Source organism: Trichomycterus rosablanca, chromosome 17 (assembly GCF_030014385.1).
Source record: "Trichomycterus rosablanca isolate fTriRos1 chromosome 17, fTriRos1.hap1, whole genome shotgun sequence".
NCBI lineage: Eukaryota > Metazoa > Chordata > Actinopteri > Siluriformes > Trichomycteridae > Trichomycterus > Trichomycterus rosablanca.
This window is the reverse complement of record NC_086004.1, coordinates 874,362-897,641: the sequence shown is the minus strand read 5'-3', so window position 1 is coordinate 897,641 and position 23,280 is coordinate 874,362. Positions and strand designations below refer to the sequence as shown.

The following is a 23,280-nucleotide window of genomic DNA, read 5'->3' as shown; positions in this document are numbered from 1 at the left end:
CAACTTCCTCTTTCCAAACATTTACATCCCCACTTACAACAAACACCTCCCCAACAACTACCACTCAGTTGACAACCACTTCTCCATCAACTCTCACTAGCACCACAATGTCTCCAACAGTCACCACAAACCTTGTTCCAACAACCATTCCATCAACTACCACAATAACCATTTCCCCTTCCACATCTACCTTTTCAGCAACTACAGCCAGCACTACCATATCATCAGGAACCATGACTACAAGCTCTGTTCCAACAACCTTGTTTGAGAAAACAGCAATCACAACTTCCTCTACAGTAACATCTACAGACCTAATCACAACAGTTATCTCCCCACAAACAACCACTGCAATAACCACCTCCCCTTCCACAACCACTTCTCCATCAACTCTCACTAGCACCACAATGCCTCCAACAACAATCACCACAAACTCTGTTCCAACAACCATTCCATCAACCACCACAATATTCACCTTCCCTTCCACAGCTATTTCTTCAGCAACTACAGCCAGCACCACCATGTCCTCAGAAACCATGACTACAAGCTCTGGTCCAACAATCTCATCTGCAACAACAGAAACAACTACTTCGTCTTCTCTGACGTCTACAGTTCCAACTACAACAATGACTTTACCAACAACAACTATCACAGAAAGCACTGGGACTTCTACAACCATGTCTTTATCAACTATAAGTAGCACTACAGTCCCTCCAACAACAACCATCACCACAAACACTGGTGTAACAAACTCTCCATCAATTACCACAATAATAACCTCCCCTTCCACATCTACTTCTCCAACAACTACAGCCAGCACTACCATGCCTTTAGCAACCATCACTACAAGCTCTGGTCCAACAACCGCATCTGAGAAAACAGCAATCACAACTTCCTCTTCAGTGACATCTACAGAAGCAATCACAACAATCTCTCCACAAGCAAATACCACAGCAGCCACCTCACCTTCCACAACCACATCTTCAGTAACTACAAGCAGCACCACCATTTCTCCAACAACATTATCTGCACAAACATCAACCGTAGCAACTTCCTCTTCCCAAACATTTACATCCCCACTCACAACAAACACCTCCCCAACAACTACCACAGGAACCACAACTCTATTGACGACCACTTCTCCATCAACTCTCACTAGCACCACGATGCCTCCAACAACAATCATGACAAACTCTGTTTCACCAACCGTTCCATCAACTACCACAATAATCACCTTCCCTTTTACAGCCACTTCACCAGGAACAACAGCCAGCACTACCATGTCATCAGGAACCATGCCTACAGGCTCTGGTCCAACAACCTCGTCTGAGAAAACAGCAATCACAACCTCCTCTACAATAACATCTACATCCCCAACTACAACAATTATCTCTCCACAAACAACTACCACAATAACCACATCACCTTTCACAACCACATCTTTAGTAACTACAAGCAGCACCACCATGCCTCCAACAACCCCAAATCCAACAACCTTATCTGCATCAACAGCAACTGTACCAGTTTCCTCTTCCCAAACATTTACATCCCCACTCACAGCAAACACCTCCCCAACAACTACCACAGGAACCACAACTCTATTGACGACCACTCCTCCATCAACTCTCACTAGCACCACAATGTCTCCAACAACAGTCACCACAAACCCTGTTCAAACATCAACTACCCTTATAATCACCTCCCCTTCCCCAGGCACTTCTTCCCTGACTACAGCCAGCACTGCCATGCCTTTAGCAACCATCACTATCAGCTCTGTTCCAACAACCTCATCTGCAACAACAGCAATCACAACTTCCTCTTCAGTGAAATCTACAGCCCCAACCACAACAATTATCTCACCACAAACAACAACCACAATAACCACCTCCCCTTCCACAACCACATCTTCAGTAACTACAAGCAGCACCACCATGCCTCCAACAACCATCTCTTCAACCGCCAACCCAACAACCTTATCTGCAACAACATCAACTGAAGCAACTTCCTCTTCCCAAACATTTACATCCCCACTCACAACAAACACCTCCCCAACAACTACCACTCAGTCAACTCTCACTAGCACCACAATGCCTCCAATAGTCACCACAAACCTTGTTCCAACAACCATTCCATCAACTACCACAATAACCATTTCCCCTTCCACATCTACCTTTTCAGCAACTACAGCCAGCACTACCATATCATCAGGAACCATGACTACAAGCTCTGTTCCAACAACCTTGTCTGAGAAAACAGCAATCACAACTTCCTCTACAGTGACATATACAGTCCCAACTACAACAATCTCTCCACAAACAACTACCATACTAATCACATCACCTTCCACAACCACACCTTCAGTAACTACAAGCAGCACCACTATTTCTCCAACAACATTATCTGCACCAACATCAACCGTAGCAACTGTCTCTTCCCAAACATTTACATCCCCACTCACAACAAACACCTCCCCAACAACGACCACAGGAACCACAACTCTATTGACAACCACTTCTCCATCAACTCTCACTAGCACCACAATGACTCCGACAACAATCAGCACAAACTCTGTTCCAACAACCGTTCCATCAACTACCACAATAATCACCTCCCCTTTCACAGCTACTTCACCATCAACTACAGCCAGCACTACCATGTCCTCAGGAACCATCACTACAAGCTCTGTTCCAACAATCTCATCTGCAACAACAGAAACATCTACTTCCTTTTCTCTGACGTCTATAGTCCCAACTACAACAATGACGTTACCAATAACAACTATTACAGAAAGCACTGGGACTTCTACAACCACATCTTCATCAACTATAAGTAGCACTACAGTCCCTCCAACAACAACCATCACCACAAACACTGGTGTAACAAACTCTCCATCAATTACCCCAATAATCACCTCCCCTTCCACATCTACTTCTCCAACAACTACAGCCAGCACTACCATGCCTTTAGCAACCATCACTACAAGCTCTGGTCCAACAACCGCATCTGAGAAAACAGCAATCACAACTTCCTCTACAGTAACATCTACAGCCCCAACTACAACAATTATCTCCCCACAAACAACTACCACAATAACCACCTCCCCTTTCACAACCACATCTTCAGTAACTACAAGCAGCACCACCATGCCTCCAACAACCATCCCTACAACCCCAAATCCAACAACATTATCTGCACCGACATCAACTGAAGCAAATGCCTCTTCCCAAACATTTACATCCCCACTCACTACAAACACCTCCCCAACATCTACCACAGGAACCACAACTCTATTGACGACCACTTCTCCATCAACTCTCACTAGCACCACAATGTCTCCAACAGTCACCACAAACCTTGTTCCAACAACCATTCCATCAACTACCACAATAACCATTTCCCCTTCCACATCTACTTCTTCAGCAACTACAGCCAGCACTACCATATCATCAGGAACCATGACTACAAGCTCTGTTCCAACAACCTTGTTTGAGAAAACAGCAATCACAACTTCCTCTACAGTAACATCTACAGACCTAATCACAACAGTTATCTCCCCACAAACAACCACTGCAATAACCACCTCCCCTTCCACAACCACTTCTCCATCAACTCTCACTAGCACCACAATGCCTCCAACAACAATCACCACAAACTCTGTTCCAACAACCATTCCATCAACCACCACAATATTCACCTTCCCTTCCACAGCTATTTCTTCAGCAACTACAGCCAGCACCACCATGTCCTCAGAAACCATGACTACAAGCTCTGGTCCAACAATCTCATCTGCAACAACAGAAACAACTACTTCGTCTTCTCTGACGTCTACAGTTCCAACTACAACAATGACTTTACCAACAACAACTATCACAGAAAGCACTGGGACTTCTACAACCATGTCTTTATCAACTATAAGTAGCACTACAGTCCCTCCAACAACAACCATCACCACAAACACTGGTGTAACAAACTCTCCATCAATTACCACAATAATAACCTCCCCTTCCACATCTACTTCTCCAACAACTACAGCCAGCACTACCATGCCTTTAGCAACCATCACTACAAGCTCTGGTCCAACAATCGCATCTGAGAAAACAGCAATCACAACTTCCTCTTCAGTGACATCTACAGAAGCAATCACAACAATCTCTCCACAAGCAAATACCACAGCAGCCACCTCACCTTCCACAACCACATCTTCAGTAACTACAAGCAGCACCACCATTTCTCCAACAACATTATCTGCACAAACATCAACCGTAGCAACTTCCTCTTCCCAAACATTTACATCCCCACTCACAACAAACACCTCCCCAACAACTACCACAGGAACCACAACTCTATTGACGACCACTTCTCCATCAACTCTCACTAGCACCACAATGCCTCCAACAACAGTCACCACAAACCCTGTTCAAACATTAACTACCCTAATAATCACCTCCCCTTCCACAGCCACTTCTCCAACGACTACAGCCAGCACTACCATGCCTTTAGCAACCATCACTATCAGCTCTGTTCCAACAACCTCATCTGCAACAACAGCAATCACAACTTCCTCTACAGTGAAATCTACAGCCCCAACCACAACAATTATCTCACCACAAACAACTACCACAATAACCACCTCCCCTTCCACAACCACATCTTCAGTAACTACAATCAGCACCACCATGCCTCCAACAACCATCTCTTCAACCGCCAACCCAACAACCTTATCTGCAACAACATCAACTGAAGCAACTTCCTCTTCCCAAACATTTACATCCCCACTCACAACAAACACCTCCCCAACAACTACCACTCAGTCAACTCTCACTAGCACCACAATGCCTCCAATAGTCACCACAAACCTTGTTCCAACAACCATTCCATCAACTACCACAATAACCATTTCCCCTTCCACATCTACCTTTTCAGCAACTACAGCCAGCACTACCATATCATCAGGAACCATGACTACAAGCTCTGTTCCAACAACCTTGTCTGAGAAAACAGCAATCACAACTTCCTCTACAGTGACATATACAGTCCCAACTACAACAATCTCTCCACAAACAACTACCATACTAATCACATCACCTTCCACAACCACACCTTCAGTAACTACAAGCAGCACCACTATTTCTCCAACAACATTATCTGCACCAACGTCAACCGTAGCAACTGTCTCTTCCCAAACATTTACATCCCCACTCACAACAAACACCTCCCCAACAACGACCACAGGAACCACAACTCTATTGACAACCACTTCTCCATCAACTCTCACTAGCACCACAATGCCTCCGACAACAATCAGCACAAACTCTGTTCCAACAACCGTTCCATCAACTACCACAATAATCACCTCCCCTTTCACAGCTACTTCACCATCAACTACAGCCAGCACTACCATGTCCTCAGGAACCATCACTACAAGCTCTGTTCCAACAATCTCATCTGCAACAACAGAAACATCTACTTCCTTTTCTCTGACGTCTATAGTCCCAACTACAACAATGACGTTACCAATAACAACTATCACAGAAAGCACTGGGACTTCTACAACCACATCTTCATCAACTATAAGTAGCACTACAGTCCCTCCAACAACAACCATCACCACAAACACTGGTGTAACAAACTCTCCATCAATTACCCCAATAATCACCTCCCCTTCCACATCTACTTCTCCAACAACTACAGCCAGCACTACCATGCCTTTAGCAACCATCACTACAAGCTCTGGTCCAACAACCGCATCTGAGAAAACAGCAATCACAACTTCCTCTACAGTAACATCTACAGCCCCAACTACAACAATTATCTCCCCACAAACAACTACCACAATAACCACATCACCTTTCACAACCACATCTTCAGTAACTACAAGCAGCACCACCATGCCTCCAACAACCATCCCTACAACCCCAAATCCAACAACATTATCTGCACCGACATCAACTGAAGCAAATGCCTCTTCCCAAACATTTACATCCCCACTCACAACAAACACCTCCCCAACATCTACCACAGGAACCACAACTCTATTGACAACCACTCCTCCATCAACTCTCACTAGCACCACAATGCCTCCAACAACAATCAGCACAAACTCTGTTCCAACAACCATTCCATCAACGACCACAATAACCATTTCCCCTTCCACATCTACTTCTTCAACTACAGCCAGCACTACCATATCATCAGGAACCATGACTACAAGCTCTGTTCCAACAACCTTGTTTGAGAAAACAGCAATCACAACTTCCTCTACAGTAACATCTACAGACCTAATCACAACAGTTATCTCCCCACAAACAACCACTGCAATAACCACCTCCCCTTCCACAACCACTTCTCCATCAACTCTCACTAGCACCACAATGCCTCCAACAACAATCACCACAAACTCTGTTCCAACAACCATTCCATCAACCACCACAATATTCACCTTCCCTTCCACAGCTATTTCTTCAGCAACTACAGCCAGCACCACCATGTCCTCAGAAACCATGACTACAAGCTCTGGTCCAACAATCTCATCTGCAACAACAGAAACAACTACTTCGTCTTCTCTGACGTCTACAGTTCCAACTACAACAATGACTTTACCAACAACAACTATCACAGAAAGCACTGGGACTTCTACAACCATGTCTTTATCAACTATAAGTAGCACTACAGTCCCTCCAACAACAACCATCACCACAAACACTGGTGTAACAAACTCTCCATCAATTACCACAATAATAACCTCCCCTTCCACATCTACTTCTCCAACAACTACAGCCAGCACTACCATGCCTTTAGCAACCATCACTACAAGCTCTGGTCCAACAATCGCATCTGAGAAAACAGCAATCACAACTTCCTCTTCAGTGACATCTACAGAAGCAATCACAACAATCTCTCCACAAGCAAATACCACAGCAGCCACCTCACCTTCCACAACCACATCTTCAGTAACTACAAGCAGCACCACCATTTCTCCAACAACATTATCTGCACAAACATCAACCGTAGCAACTTCCTCTTCCCAAACATTTACATCCCCACTCACAACAAACACCTCCCCAACAACTACCACAGGAACCACAACTCTATTGACGACCACTTCTCCATCAACTCTCACTAGCACCACAATGCCTCCAACAACAGTCACCACAAACCCTGTTCAAACATTAACTACCCTAATAATCACCTCCCCTTCCACAGCCACTTCTCCAACGACTACAGCCAGCACTACCATGCCTTTAGCAACCATCACTATCAGCTCTGTTCCAACAACCTCATCTGCAACAACAGCAATCACAACTTCCTCTACAGTGAAATCTACAGCCCCAACCACAACAATTATCTCACCACAAACAACTACCACAATAACCACCTCCCCTTCCACAACCACATCTTCAGTAACTACAATCAGCACCACCATGCCTCCAACAACCATCTCTTCAACCGCCAACCCAACAACCTTATCTGCAACAACATCAACTGAAGCAACTTCCTCTTCCCAAACATTTACATCCCCACTCACAACAAACACCTCCCCAACAACTACCACTCAGTCAACTCTCACTAGCACCACAATGCCTCCAATAGTCACCACAAACCTTGTTCCAACAACCATTCCATCAACTACCACAATAACCATTTCCCCTTCCACATCTACCTTTTCAGCAACTACAGCCAGCACTACCATATCATCAGGAACCATGACTACAAGCTCTGTTCCAACAACCTTGTCTGAGAAAACAGCAATCACAACTTCCTCTACAGTGACATATACAGTCCCAACTACAACAATCTCTCCACAAACAACTACCATACTAATCACATCACCTTCCACAACCACACCTTCAGTAACTACAAGCAGCACCACTATTTCTCCAACAACATTATCTGCACCAACGTCAACCGTAGCAACTGTCTCTTCCCAAACATTTACATCCCCACTCACAACAAACACCTCCCCAACAACGACCACAGGAACCACAACTCTATTGACAACCACTTCTCCATCAACTCTCACTAGCACCACAATGCCTCCGACAACAATCAGCACAAACTCTGTTCCAACAACCGTTCCATCAACTACCACAATAATCACCTCCCCTTTCACAGCTACTTCACCATCAACTACAGCCAGCACTACCATGTCCTCAGGAACCATCACTACAAGCTCTGTTCCAACAATCTCATCTGCAACAACAGAAACATCTACTTCCTTTTCTCTGACGTCTATAGTCCCAACTACAACAATGACGTTACCAATAACAACTATCACAGAAAGCACTGGGACTTCTACAACCACATCTTCATCAACTATAAGTAGCACTACAGTCCCTCCAACAACAACCATCACCACAAACACTGGTGTAACAAACTCTCCATCAATTACCCCAATAATCACCTCCCCTTCCACATCTACTTCTCCAACAACTACAGCCAGCACTACCATGCCTTTAGCAACCATCACTACAAGCTCTGGTCCAACAACCGCATCTGAGAAAACAGCAATCACAACTTCCTCTACAGTAACATCTACAGCCCCAACTACAACAATTATCTCCCCACAAACAACTACCACAATAACCACATCACCTTTCACAACCACATCTTCAGTAACTACAAGCAGCACCACCATGCCTCCAACAACCATCCCTACAACCCCAAATCCAACAACATTATCTGCACCGACATCAACTGAAGCAAATGCCTCTTCCCAAACATTTACATCCCCACTCACAACAAACACCTCCCCAACATCTACCACAGGAACCACAACTCTATTGACAACCACTCCTCCATCAACTCTCACTAGCACCACAATGCCTCCAACAACAATCAGCACAAACTCTGTTCCAACAACCATTCCATCAACGACCACAATAACCATTTCCCCTTCCACATCTACTTCTTCAACTACAGCCAGCACTACCATATCATCAGGAACCATGACTACAAGCTCTGTTCCAACAACCTTGTTTGAGAAAACAGCAATCACAACTTCCTCTACAGTAACATCTACAGACCTAATCACAACAGTTATCTCCCCACAAACAACCACTGCAATAACCACCTCCCCTTCCACAACCACTTCTCCATCAACTCTCACTAGCACCACAATGCCTCCAACAACAATCACCACAAACTCTGTTCCAACAACCATTCCATCAACCACCACAATATTCACCTTCCCTTCCACAGCTATTTCTTCAGCAACTACAGCCAGCACCACCATGTCCTCAGAAACCATGACTACAAGCTCTGGTCCAACAATCTCATCTGCAACAACAGAAACAACTACTTCGTCTTCTCTGACGTCTACAGTTCCAACTACAACAATGACTTTACCAACAACAACTATCACAGAAAGCACTGGGACTTCTACAACCATGTCTTTATCAACTATAAGTAGCACTACAGTCCCTCCAACAACAACCATCACCACAAACACTGGTGTAACAAACTCTCCATCAATTACCACAATAATAACCTCCCCTTCCACATCTACTTCTCCAACAACTACAGCCAGCACTACCATGCCTTTAGCAACCATCACTACAAGCTCTGGTCCAACAATCGCATCTGAGAAAACAGCAATCACAACTTCCTCTTCAGTGACATCTACAGAAGCAATCACAACAATCTCTCCACAAGCAAATACCACAGCAGCCACCTCACCTTCCACAACCACATCTTCAGTAACTACAAGCAGCACCACCATTTCTCCAACAACATTATCTGCACAAACATCAACCGTAGCAACTTCCTCTTCCCAAACATTTACATCCCCACTCACAACAAACACCTCCCCAACAACTACCACAGGAACCACAACTCTATTGACGACCACTTCTCCATCAACTCTCACTAGCACCACAATGCCTCCAACAACAGTCACCACAAACCCTGTTCAAACATTAACTACCCTAATAATCACCTCCCCTTCCACAGCCACTTCTCCAACGACTACAGCCAGCACTACCATGCCTTTAGCAACCATCACTATCAGCTCTGTTCCAACAACCTCATCTGCAACAACAGCAATCACAACTTCCTCTACAGTGAAATCTACAGCCCCAACCACAACAATTATCTCACCACAAACAACTACCACAATAACCACCTCCCCTTCCACAACCACATCTTCAGTAACTACAATCAGCACCACCATGCCTCCAACAACCATCTCTTCAACCGCCAACCCAACAACCTTATCTGCAACAACATCAACTGAAGCAACTTCCTCTTCCCAAACATTTACATCCCCACTCACAACAAACACCTCCCCAACAACTACCACTCAGTCAACTCTCACTAGCACCACAATGCCTCCAATAGTCACCACAAACCTTGTTCCAACAACCATTCCATCAACTACCACAATAACCATTTCCCCTTCCACATCTACCTTTTCAGCAACTACAGCCAGCACTACCATATCATCAGGAACCATGACTACAAGCTCTGTTCCAACAACCTTGTCTGAGAAAACAGCAATCACAACTTCCTCTACAGTGACATATACAGTCCCAACTACAACAATCTCTCCACAAACAACTACCATACTAATCACATCACCTTCCACAACCACACCTTCAGTAACTACAAGCAGCACCACTATTTCTCCAACAACATTATCTGCACCAACGTCAACCGTAGCAACTGTCTCTTCCCAAACATTTACATCCCCACTCACAACAAACACCTCCCCAACAACGACCACAGGAACCACAACTCTATTGACAACCACTTCTCCATCAACTCTCACTAGCACCACAATGCCTCCGACAACAATCAGCACAAACTCTGTTCCAACAACCGTTCCATCAACTACCACAATAATCACCTCCCCTTTCACAGCTACTTCACCATCAACTACAGCCAGCACTACCATGTCCTCAGGAACCATCACTACAAGCTCTGTTCCAACAATCTCATCTGCAACAACAGAAACATCTACTTCCTTTTCTCTGACGTCTATAGTCCCAACTACAACAATGACGTTACCAATAACAACTATCACAGAAAGCACTGGGACTTCTACAACCACATCTTCATCAACTATAAGTAGCACTACAGTCCCTCCAACAACAACCATCACCACAAACACTGGTGTAACAAACTCTCCATCAATTACCCCAATAATCACCTCCCCTTCCACATCTACTTCTCCAACAACTACAGCCAGCACTACCATGCCTTTAGCAACCATCACTACAAGCTCTGGTCCAACAACCGCATCTGAGAAAACAGCAATCACAACTTCCTCTACAGTAACATCTACAGCCCCAACTACAACAATTATCTCCCCACAAACAACTACCACAATAACCACATCACCTTTCACAACCACATCTTCAGTAACTACAAGCAGCACCACCATGCCTCCAACAACCATCCCTACAACCCCAAATCCAACAACATTATCTGCACCGACATCAACTGAAGCAAATGCCTCTTCCCAAACATTTACATCCCCACTCACAACAAACACCTCCCCAACATCTACCACAGGAACCACAACTCTATTGACAACCACTCCTCCATCAACTCTCACTAGCACCACAATGCCTCCAACAACAATCAGCACAAACTCTGTTCCAACAACCATTCCATCAACGACCACAATAACCATTTCCCCTTCCACATCTACTTCTTCAACTACAGCCAGCACTACCATGTCCTCAGCAACCATGACTACAAGCTCTGTTCCAACAACTTTGTCTGAGAAAACAGCAATCACAACTTCCTCTACAGTAACATCTACAGACCTAATCACAACAATCTCTCCACAAACAACCCCTGCAATAACCACCTCCCCTTCCACAACCACTTCTCCATCAACTCTCACAAGTACCACAATGTCTCCAACAACAGTCACCACAAACCTTGTTCCAACAACCGTTCCATCAACCACCAAAATAACAATTTCCCCTTCCACCGCTACTTCTTCAGCAACTACAGCCAGCACTACCATGTCCTCAGGAACCATGCCTACAAGTTCTGGTCCAATAACCTTGTCTGCAAAAACAGAAACCACAACTTCCTCTACAGTAACAGCTACAGACCTAATCACAACAATCTCTCCACAAGCAACTACCACAATAACCACCTCCCCTTCCATAACCACACCTTCAGTAACTACAAGCAGCGCCGCCATTTCTCCAACAACATTATCTGCACCAACAGCAACCGTAGCAACTGCCTCTTCCCAAACATTTACATCTCCACTCACAACCAACACCTCCCAAACAACTACCACAGGAACCACAACTCTATTGACAACCACTTCTCCATCAACTCTCACTAGCACAACAATGTCTCCAACAACAATCAGCACAAACTCTGTTCCAACAACCGTTCCATCAACCACCACAATAATCATTTCCCCTTCCACATCTACTTCTTCAGCAACTACAGCCAGCACTACCATGTCCTCAGGAACCATCACTACAAGCTCTGTTCCAACAATCTCATCCGCAACAACAGAAACAACTACTTTGTCTTCTCTGACATCTACAGTCCCAACTACAACAATGATTATCACAGAAAGCACTGGGACTTCTACAACCACGCCTTTATCAACTACGACTAGCACTACAGTCCCTCCAACAACAACCATCAACACAAACCCTGGTGTAACAAACTCTCCATCAATTACCACAATAACCACCTCCCCTATCACACCATCTTTTGTATCAACTAGTACTAGCACTACCATGCCTCCAACAACTTTATCTGCACCAACATCAACTGAAGCAACTTTCTCTTCCCAAACATTTACATCCCCACTCACAGCCAACACCTCCCCAACAACTACCACAGGAACCACAACTCTATTGACGACCACTTCTCCATCAGCTCTCACTAGCACCACAATGCCTCCAACAACAGTCACCACAAACCCTGTTCAAACATCAACTACTCTAATAATCACCTCCCCTTCCTCAGGCACTTCTTCCCTGACTACAGCCAGCACTGCCATGCCCTTAGCAACCATCACTATCAGCTCTGTTCCAACAACCTCATCTGCAACAACAGCAATCACAACTTCCTCTTCAGTGACATCTACAGTCCCAACTACAACAATTATCTCTCCACAAACAACAACCACAGTAGCCACCTCCCCTTCCACAACCACATCTTCAGTAACTACAAGCAGCACTGCCATTTCTCCAACAACCATCTCTTCAACACCTTTTCCAACAAAATTATCTGCACCAACAGCAACCGTAGCAAATGCCTCTTCCCAAACATTTACAGCCCCACTCACAGCCAACACCTCCCCAACAACTACCTCAGGAACCACAACTCTATTGACAACCACTTCTCCATCAACTTTCCCTAGTACCACAATGTCTCCAACAACAGTCACCACAAACTCTGTTCCAACAACCGTTCCATCAACTACCACAATAATTATTTCCCCTTCCACAGCTATTTCTCCAACAACTACAGCCAGCACTACCATACCCTCAACAACCATCACTATCAGCTCTGTTCCAACAACCTCGTCTTCAACAACAGAAACATCTACTTCCTTTTCTCTGACGTCTATAGTCCCAACTACAACAATGACGTTACCAATAACAACTATCACAGAAAGCACTGGGACTTCTACAACCACATCTTCATCAACTATAAGTAGCACTACAGTCCCTCCAACAACAACCATCACCACAAACACTGGTGTAACAAACTCTCCATCAACTACAAACAAAACAACTACTGCAATAACCACCTCCCCTTCCACAACCACATCTTCAGTAACTACAAGCAGCACCACCATTTCTCCAACATTATCTGCACCAACATCAACTGAAGCAACTTCCTCTTCCCAAACATTTACATCCCCACTCACAGCCAACACCTCCCCAACAACTACCACAGGAACCACAACTCCATTGACAACCACTTCTCCATCAACTCTCACTAGCACCACGATGCCTCCAACAACAATCAGCACAAACTCTGTTCCAACAACCGTTCCATCAACTACCACAATAATCACCGCCCCTTCCACAGCTATTTCTTCTACAGCCAGCACTACCATTCCCTCAGCAACCATCACTATCAGCTCTGTTCCAACAATCTTATCTGCAACAACAGAAACAACTACTTTGTCTTCTCTGACATCTACAGCCCCACAAACAACAATGACGTTACTACCAACTACCACAACACCCATCTCTTCCACCACCTCTACAATGCCTCCAACAACAATCACCACAAACCCTGTTCAAACATCAACTACCCTAATAATCACCTCCCCTTCCTCAGGCACTTCTTCCCTGATTACAGCCAGCACTGCCATGCCCTTAGCAACCAGCACTATAGGCTCTGTTCCAACAACCTCATCTGCAACAACAAAAACCAGTACTTCCCCTTGTCTGACATCTACAGACCCAACTACAACAATGACATCACCAACAACACCCATCACAGAGAGCACTGGCACTTCTACAACCACGTCTTCATCAACTATAACCAGCACTACAGTCCCTCCAACAACAAGCATCACCACAAACCCTGGTGTAACAACTTCCACATCATTTACCACAATACCCACCTCCCCTTCTACAACCACTCCCTCAGCAACTACCACAGGCACTACCATGACACCAGCAACAACAGTTTATTTCACTCTGACATATACAGTCCCAGCTTCAGCAAAAACCTCTCCACCAACAACTACTACAATAACCACCTCACCTTCCTCAACCACATCTACAGTAACTACAAGCAGCACCACAATGTCTCCAACAACAATCATCACCACAAACCCTGTTCCAACATCCTCTTCATCAACTACCCTAATAATCACCTCCCCTTCATCGGCCACTTCCTCCCTGACTACAACCATCACTGTAGGCTCTGTTCCAACAATATCATCTGCAACAACAAAAACCACTACTTCCCCTTGTCTGACATCTACAGCCCCAACTACAACGTTACCACCAACAACTATCACAGACAACACTAGCACTTTTACAACCACGTCTTCATCAACTATGTCTAGCACTGCAGTCCCTCCAACAACAAGCATCACCACAAACCCTGGTGTATCAATTACTTCATCAGTTACCACAATACCCACCATGCCTCCATTAACCATGACCACCGCTCCTATCACAGCCACCTCGTCTGCAACACCAGTAACCACAGCAACTCCTTTCCTAACATCTACTCCTCCACCCCCAACAATTACCACCCCACCACCAACTACCACAATAATATCCCTCCATTCCACCAACAGTTCTCCAACAACCAACAGTAGCAACGGACTGCCTGTAATAGCAAACACTTCTCCAACAACAATTACTACAACCACCATTCCAGCAACAACCTCATCTGCAACAACAGCAACCACCACATCCACTCCTTTTATATTAACATCAACACCGCCAACAAACACTTCTGCACCAGCTACCACAAGCACTACAGTTCCACCAACACCAATCATTACTACGACCCCTATTTTAACAACCTCATCTGCAACAACACCCAATACCACTAACATTACACCAAATACCACTACCACTACACCCAATACCACTACACCAAGTACCACTAACACTCCACCAAATACCACTAACATTACACCAAATACCACTACCACTACACCCAATACCACTACACCAAGTACCACTAACACTCCACCAAATACCACTAACATTACACCAAATACCACTAACACTCCACCAAATACCACTAACACTACACCAAATACCACTACCACTACACCAAGTACCACTAACACTCCACCAAGTACCACTAACACTACACCCAATACCACTAACACTACACCAAATACCACTAACACTCCACCAAATACCACTAACACTACACCAAATACCACTAACACTACACCAAATACCACTAACACTCCACCAAATACCACAAATGCTACAATGCCTGTAACAACAACCACTTCCCAAACAGCAATTCCTACAACCCCAGTTTCAGCAAAGACAATCTTATCTGCAGCAGCCACGTCCCATTTAATATCAACCTCTACACTCTTACCTACCAAAAAATCCACCTCACCTTCACCAGCTTCCATTGTCACTACCATGTTTCAAACTGTAACTACATCTCCAACAACAACCACAACACAGTCTAAAACAACAGCATCCAACTTCCTTTCTCCACCAACTACCACAAGCACTATTATGGCAACACAAAAAAACACCACCACCGCAACAACGATCAGGACCGTCACAACTTTACCAGTTCCAAAAAATTCTACACCAACTTCAGTCACCAGCAAAACAACCTCTTTACCACGAACTCCTGCAAGAACTACCCCAGCCCAGTCACCTATAACTGGTCAACCATTACCGACTCCAGCACCAAGTATTGTTTGCTTGATTCTTACTCCCAACATAACATTCTTCATTCCAAACTATTAAGGACAGTTTATTTATTTAACTTTTTATTTCTGTGTTCCGTTTTGATTCTAGACTTAACCACATTCGCTCATGCAGTGGTTCAGATGCAGGCCTCAGCCGAACTGAGCGATGGCACAATCACCACCGACGTACAGAATGTAAGAGCACCATCCTAATACATGGATTTACACCGATCAGCCATAACATTAAAACCACCTCCTTGTTTCTACACTCACTGTCCATTTTATCAGCTCCACTTACCATATAGAAGCACTTTGTAGTTCTGCTGGACCGAGAATCATCCACCAACCAAAAATATCCAGCCAACAGCGCCCCGTGAGCAGCGTCCTGTGACCACTGATGAAGGTCTAGAAGATGAGCGACTCAAACAGCAGCAATAGATGAGCGATCGTCTCTGACTTTACATCTACAAGGTGGACCAACCAGGTAGGAGTGTCTAATAGAGTGGACAGTGAGTGGACACAGTGTTTAAAAACTCCAGCAGCGCTGCTGTGTCTGATACACTCATACCAGCACAACACACACTAACACACCACCACCATGTCAGTGTCACTGCAGTGCTGAGAATCATCCAGCACCTAAATAATAGCTGCTCTGTGGTGGTCATGTGGGGGTCCTGACCATTGAAGAACAGGGTGAAAGGGGGTAACAAAGCATGTAGAGAAACAGATGGACTACAGTCAGTAATTGTAGAACTACAAAGTGCTTCTATATGGTAAGTGGAGCTGATAAAATGGACAGTGAGTGTAGAAACAAGAAGGTGGTTTTAATGTTATGGCTGATCAGTGTATAGTGTAACTCTATACTAGTGTGGTGAACTATTGTCTTGAGGAACCTTTGGTCTGGTCCAACGATTCTTTGTGTATTTGCTCACCTAAATGGTTTTCTAATGAGAGTCATTTTTAAAACGTTTCTTCTTGAATGCAGATCAGTAATAAAAGTGAAGGACGTGATTGTGAAAATTCAAGCACTATGAAACTCTAAGACTGTGCTGGATCTCTGACTTTCATTAATATTTGCTTTCTTTTTCAGTTCGCCAGGTTTGTTCAGACGAAAGGAATCATTAAAGTTAAAGTGAAGAACATCAAAAAAGTGACGTCATGAGAAGCTCTTGATAAAAAATAACACAAATATTTAATTAATTTTTCTATCAACTGAGGAATGACTGATTGGTTTTAGGAAAATAATATTTACCAAGGTTATATTTTTAAATATAACCTCCAACAGGCTACCAACTATCACCAAAACCACCTTCTACCACCATAAACATCATCATCATCATTACTGACGGCATTGTCATCATCATCTGATCATCATTATAATCACAACCAACTCTAACAATAACAACCTTCCAACAACACCAGCACTACCATCATCATCATCATCATCATCATCATCATCATCATCATCATCATCATCTTCTTCTACTTTACAACCACTGCTCCAAAAATAGCCAAATCTGTCTACCAACTATTAAAAACCACCATCCTAATCCCTCACCTCCTAATCCTAATCTGCCCCGCCCCAATGTTTTAAATATGTTGCAGGCTTTAAATTATCATATACTTACTAAAATATATTATATATTAAGAGGTTAATAAGGTTTTAAAAAATAAATCTCTCTTTCTTTTTTTCATTAACAAAAAATCCCACACTATACACAAATAATGCATTTAAAAAAAATAGACTAATTACTTAATAAATAAAGACGCAATATGTATTATATGTAAAGGAGGTTAAAAAAATAATAATGATAAAAAATTGATGATATAGATCTGATACAGATCTATTTGATATTCAGGGATTTAATGTAGGGGTCCTCACTGTGTTTAGGTTTGCATGTTCTCCCTGTGTCCACTTGGGTTTACTCCCACAAGTCCAAAGACGTGCAGTCAGGCCAACTGGACCTACTAGAAATTGCCCTAGTGTATGTGTGTGTTTGTGTGTGTGTTAGTGTGTGTTTGTGTGTGTGTGTTAGTTTGTGTGTTTGTGTGTGTTAGTGTGTGTGTTTGTGTGTTTGTGTTAGTGTGTGTGTTTGTGTGTGTGTGTTAGTGTGTGTGTGTGTTAGTGTGTGTGTTTGTGTGTGTGTGTTAGTGTGTGTGTTTGTGTGTGTGTGTTAGTGTGTGTTAGTGTGTGTGTGTTTGTGTGTGTGTGTTAGTGTGTGTGTGTTAGTGTGTGTGTGTGTGTGTGTTAGTGTGTGTGTGGGTGTGGGTGGGTGGGTGTGTGTGTGTGTGTGTGGGTGGGTGTGGGTGTGGGGGTGGGTGGGTGGGTGTGTTAGTGTGTGTGTGTGTGTGGGTGGATGGGTGTGGGTGTGGGTGGGTGGGTGTGTTAGTGTGTGTGTGTGTGTGGGTGGATGGGTGTGTGTGTGGGTGTGTGTGTGTGGGTGTGGGTGGGTGGGTGTGTTAGTGTGTGTGTGTGGGTGTGTGTGTGTGTTTGTGTGTGTTTGTGTTAGTGTGTGGGTGTGTGTGTGTTTGTGTTAGTGTGTGTGGGTGTGGATGTGGGTGTGGGTGTGGGTGTATATCTGCCCTGTGATGGACTGGTGACCTGTCGGGGTGTTTCCTGCCTGGTGAAAAAACAGACAATGAATAAGTGAATGAATTAATGATTTAATAAATTAAAGCTGCACTTTTCCTAAAATTTGGAATGTGAAAAAGGGATTTTAATGTAGAAAAAGGTTTTTATGAAGAAGGTTTTGTGACTCTAATAATCTGATACAGCAGCTATGAAGTGTACAAATCATAACACACCTGATTCAGGTTCTAACATTCACCTGAACCAGGTCAGAACCAAACTGGTTTTCTTGTATTTAGTAAAGAAGCTCTTATTAAATGTTTTGTCTGATGTTTTATAGTAAAATCACAGATTTTCTTTTATTATTCTTTTATTTTTGGTATTAAATCCTTTTACATGAGTTGTATACTTAAACTTTAACACACGTAATGTAAAGAAGTACTTTATTTTTGTCTGTCTGTGGTAATAAAATAAAATAAAATGTCTATAATAATGTGGAACGTCTGTGATTTATTATAGTTCCTACATTTATTTTCATTTCAGCAGCAGCCATCATCTTGATGGTTAGAAATCTGATAGCACAAATAACCTCACAGCGTTTATTTGGTTCCATAAATGAGCAGAAGGAATCTGCAGTAGATAATCACAGCTGTTGTTTTAACCCGGGTGTTAAGTACCGTAACAGTGTGATTATTTATAACATTACAAAGAAAATGTGATGGAAATTCTCCAGCCCTGTAACTGTTTTGACAACAAATATAAGGGAGCTCAACAGGATCAGGAAACGTCTGTGATGCCTGACGATGTTTTCACAGATTTATTTAGACAGATACTTTATTGACCTTCCCTAAACTGTTGCCCAGTGCTTTTGTCCATACTTTGTACTACACACAGCACTGATTACAGAGGAAACCCTGCAGGATGCTGACGGGTCAGTAGTTAGGGTGCTGGACTAGTAATCAGAAGTTTGCTGGCTCAAGCCCCACTACAGTTAGATTACTGCTGTCGGACCCCTGAGTAAGGCCCGGTCACAACTGTAAGTCACTTAAGGTAAAAGGATCCATTTATTAAATAAAATGACAGAACGAAAGTATTTAGACACCAGATATAAAAACATTCATTCTCTGTTGTACGCAGAACTGAAAGGACAGCAGTAAAAAAAGGAACTGGCTTCTTGCAGCACTGTGGTTCCATTTTGATCTGTTCTTGCCAAACATCTCCAATTCCCCAAGGTTTCAGAGGGTCCCTCTGATGGACTCAGTTTTAAAATCCATAAATTTTTTATATGATGATTTTTAAACAACTATCACCACAACACGAGGCGGCGCAGCGGTCTAAAGCACTAGCACACCACTGCAGAGGCTTCGAACTCGTGAGCTCTTCTTTTGCTCTCACTGGGAGTGAAGGTCCAGCAAAGTTCACACCATGAGCACAGCATGCAATACTGAAGACGAGGGAAAAGAGCCTAGCAAAAGAGCTTAGAAATACTAAAAACCTTTGTATGTATGAAAACATTTTGGTAGCGTCTCGTCGTCACCTACAGTTTACTTTAAATGATGAAACAAGGAGCCTTTTGGAAACTTTGGAGAAGACCAGACCTCGATGTGGTGTGGAGTTGGGGTGGCAAGATCTGAAGAGATCTGTCCAGGGTGTTACTGCATTTCACCCAATGAATCGGACCCACTGCGACCCTGACCAGGATAAAGCGACAGACATTGAATGGATGTCTAAAAATTAAATCCAAGTCATTATGAAATTCCTAAATGTATTTAAATGTCTGCTTTAAGGCAGTGGTAGCTCAGTGGTTAAGATACTAAACTAGTAACCACAAGGTTGCAAGTTCTAACCTCTACTGTTGGGCCCCTGGGCAAGGTCCTAACTGTATTCAGTCATAATTGTAAGCTGCTTTGGATAAAATGCTGATAATGAAAATAAATAAATAATAAAACAGGGTTAGAAGGACCTTGTTCTGAATAAATCATTATCCTAATGTAAACATGTCCGGTTCAATGACCCCCAAACCTTTCTGTGGTCAGTGTGTTGGGAGCGGTTGGTCCTTTGGGTACCTCAATCCAGTCCACTGATAAAGCTGTTAATATTTAATATGAGAGGAGCAAAGATTTTATTTAGATGTTTCTTTCTTGTCCAAACGTCTGTAAAATCCTTCAAATTGGAGTACAAATTAAGTAAAATGTAAACATTTCTTCTGTCATTCATTTATTTTATTTAGCTTTTTCTTTTCATTGTCATTGATTTATTGAATTCAGAGATTACACGAGCTCGATCACATTTACTCATCCCTCCCAACTGTTTATTTACTTATTCATCCAGATTATGCAGACATCAGGTGGACAAAATAACAGAAACCTGTAACAAGTTTAAGCTGTCTTGAACTGTCCTTTTGAACCTGTAGAGGAGGTGGGAGAAAGGAGGATGATAGCCAAGCCGTCGTCCATCCTGGACAACACCTCACATCCACTACATGAGTCTGTGGGGGTCCTAACAAGCTCCTTCAGCACCAGACTCCTCCAACCCCTGTGTAAGAAAGAGCGCTACCACAGGTCCTTCATTCCAGCAGCCATCAGGGCTTACAATAATAAAATTTCATCTCTACACTTACATGTTCATGGTGTAATAAAAAATGCAATACATAATATATTCTTCATATTTCTAATGTACATACTATATATTTTATTTCGTTAATACAGTAGACCCTTGAGTTATGAACGGTTTACCATACAAACATTTCGGGTTACGAGTGATCTTTTTCAACTTAATGTACAAACAAATTTAGAATTACGAACCTAAATTCGCGAAACATGTGACGTCACGAACAAGTTGACTCCGACTGTGTTTCTCCCTCTGTATATATATATATATATTAGGGCTGTCAAACGATTAAAATTTTTAATCGCGATTAATCTCAGAATTTCATATAGTTAATCGCGATTAATCGCATTTAACTATATGAAAAAATATAAATTGAGGTCGCGTTAATGCGTTATTATCGCGTTAACTTCGACAGCCCTAATATATATATATATATATATATATATATATATAAAGTGAGTGAACATTCGGACAGCGGACGGTGTTTTTGTAAAATATTTTGTAAAATTCAGTATTAAAATGTCCCCAGAGAAGGTGTAAGGAAAGCGCAGTTTTTTGTTGTTGTATAATTAGTCCTGCCAGTAGGTGTCACTGTGTATCAGACAGAGGGGACAGTGAGTGAGAGAGAGTAAGGAATTCATAAAGTATTCTTTCTTTCTTTTCTAGTTATTGTTGTTTCTGGTAGATACATTTAATATAAAAAGAAGAAAATGTATTATGGTGTACTGTATGGTACAGCACACGTACTGTACTGAAATGTGATGTGTGTTCATGTACAGTACTATTGTGGAGTGTTGTTTATTATTGTTTATTACGGTCTATTCTACAATTTAAAATTTAAGGGAAAATATATTTATTGTATTTATAACAGAAAAGAGAATTTAAGACATTAGAGAGGTTAGGGGTAAGGGGGGGGGGGGGGGTTGGGAGGTCCAAAACAGATCAATTCTGTTTACATTATTTCTTATGGGAAAAATAGGTTTAACTAACGAACATTTTGACTTAAGAACAGAACAGCCCTTCAGAACCAATTACATTCGTAAGTCAAGGGTCCACTGTATATGTACATCACTTATTTTTAAAGGGGATTTTTTTTAGAGTAAATAACTACACACCCATGGCTGGATTACTGACCGGGCCAGTGGGGCCAGCGCCCAGGGGCCCTTGTGGTCAGGGGGCCCCGGGGGGGCCCTGGCCCAAAACATTTTGCGATGCCTATCAACATTTATGATACAATATATTTTTATTTCCGACCCTCCATTTTAAGGATCCTCTGACTTAGGGACTTTGACCCCAGGGCCTCTTGGGGGCCCTAGCCATGCTTTTGGGGCCCCTAGCCATGCTTTTGGTGGTTAAAGAGTTGCCCAGGGGCCCAGACTATCCTTAATCCATCCTTGTACACACCATGTGTGCATTTTTTTCATTTTGTTGTATTTCTTTCTGTTTTTTCCTGGCTTAACACTGCTGTAACAAGTTAATCTTTTATCTTATTTTATCTGATCTTATCTTAACAAAATACAACAAACACACGGTGATCTTTCTCCAATAGATCTTAGGTCCTTTCCTGTTCCAGCATGACTGCACCTCTGTGCATAAAGAAAACCTTCAGTGTCCTGCACAGAGTCCTGAGCTCAGCCCCACTCAACAGCTTTGGGATGAACCGGAACGTCAACAGATCAATCAGCGCCCAGCCGTACACATGCGGTCATATTTTGACTGAATGGGCACAAATTCCCACACACACTCTTCAAAG

The 23,280-nt window shown here is 43.1% G+C and overlaps 2 protein-coding genes across 2 annotated transcripts; both read left to right on the top strand.

The window, feature by feature from the left end:
• Window positions 1-24: 24 nt before the first annotated feature.
• Window positions 25-3,616, top strand: LOC134331827 (mucin-2-like). Its single transcript, XM_063013362.1, has 2 exons — window positions 25-3,481; window positions 3,544-3,616. The coding sequence occupies exons 1-2, from the start codon at window positions 108-110 to the stop codon at window positions 3,614-3,616; spliced, it is 3,447 nt and encodes a 1,148-aa protein (XP_062869432.1). The 5' UTR covers window positions 25-107.
• On the top strand, window positions 3,460-18,594 carry LOC134331162 (uncharacterized). Its single transcript, XM_063012457.1, has 3 exons — window positions 3,460-16,350; window positions 16,458-16,543; window positions 17,439-18,594. Exons 1-3 carry the CDS (start codon window positions 3,624-3,626, stop codon window positions 17,508-17,510), a joined length of 12,885 nt encoding a protein of 4,294 aa, XP_062868527.1. The 5' UTR covers window positions 3,460-3,623; the 3' UTR covers window positions 17,511-18,594.
• Window positions 18,595-23,280: the final 4,686 nt, after the last annotated feature.

What these genes read in the sequence shown, in the direction of transcription:
- LOC134331827 (XM_063013362.1), top strand. Translation starts at nt 108, where the DNA reads ATGTCTCCAACAGTCACCACAAACCTTGTTCCAACAACCATTCCATCA. An exon ending in AGCTCTGTTCCAACAACCTT is followed by an intron (nt 3,482 to 3,543) that starts GTTTGAGAAAAC and finishes TAATCACAACAG; the next exon opens with TTATCTCCCCACAAACAACC.
- LOC134331162 (XM_063012457.1), top strand. Translation starts at nt 3,624, where the DNA reads ATGCCTCCAACAACAATCACCACAAACTCTGTTCCAACAACCATTCCA. An exon ending in ATTACCGACTCCAGCACCAA is followed by an intron (nt 16,351 to 16,457) that starts GTATTGTTTGCT and finishes TTTTGATTCTAG; the next exon opens with ACTTAACCACATTCGCTCAT. An exon ending in TCACCACCGACGTACAGAAT is followed by an intron (nt 16,544 to 17,438) that starts GTAAGAGCACCA and finishes TTTCTTTTTCAG; the next exon opens with TTCGCCAGGTTTGTTCAGAC.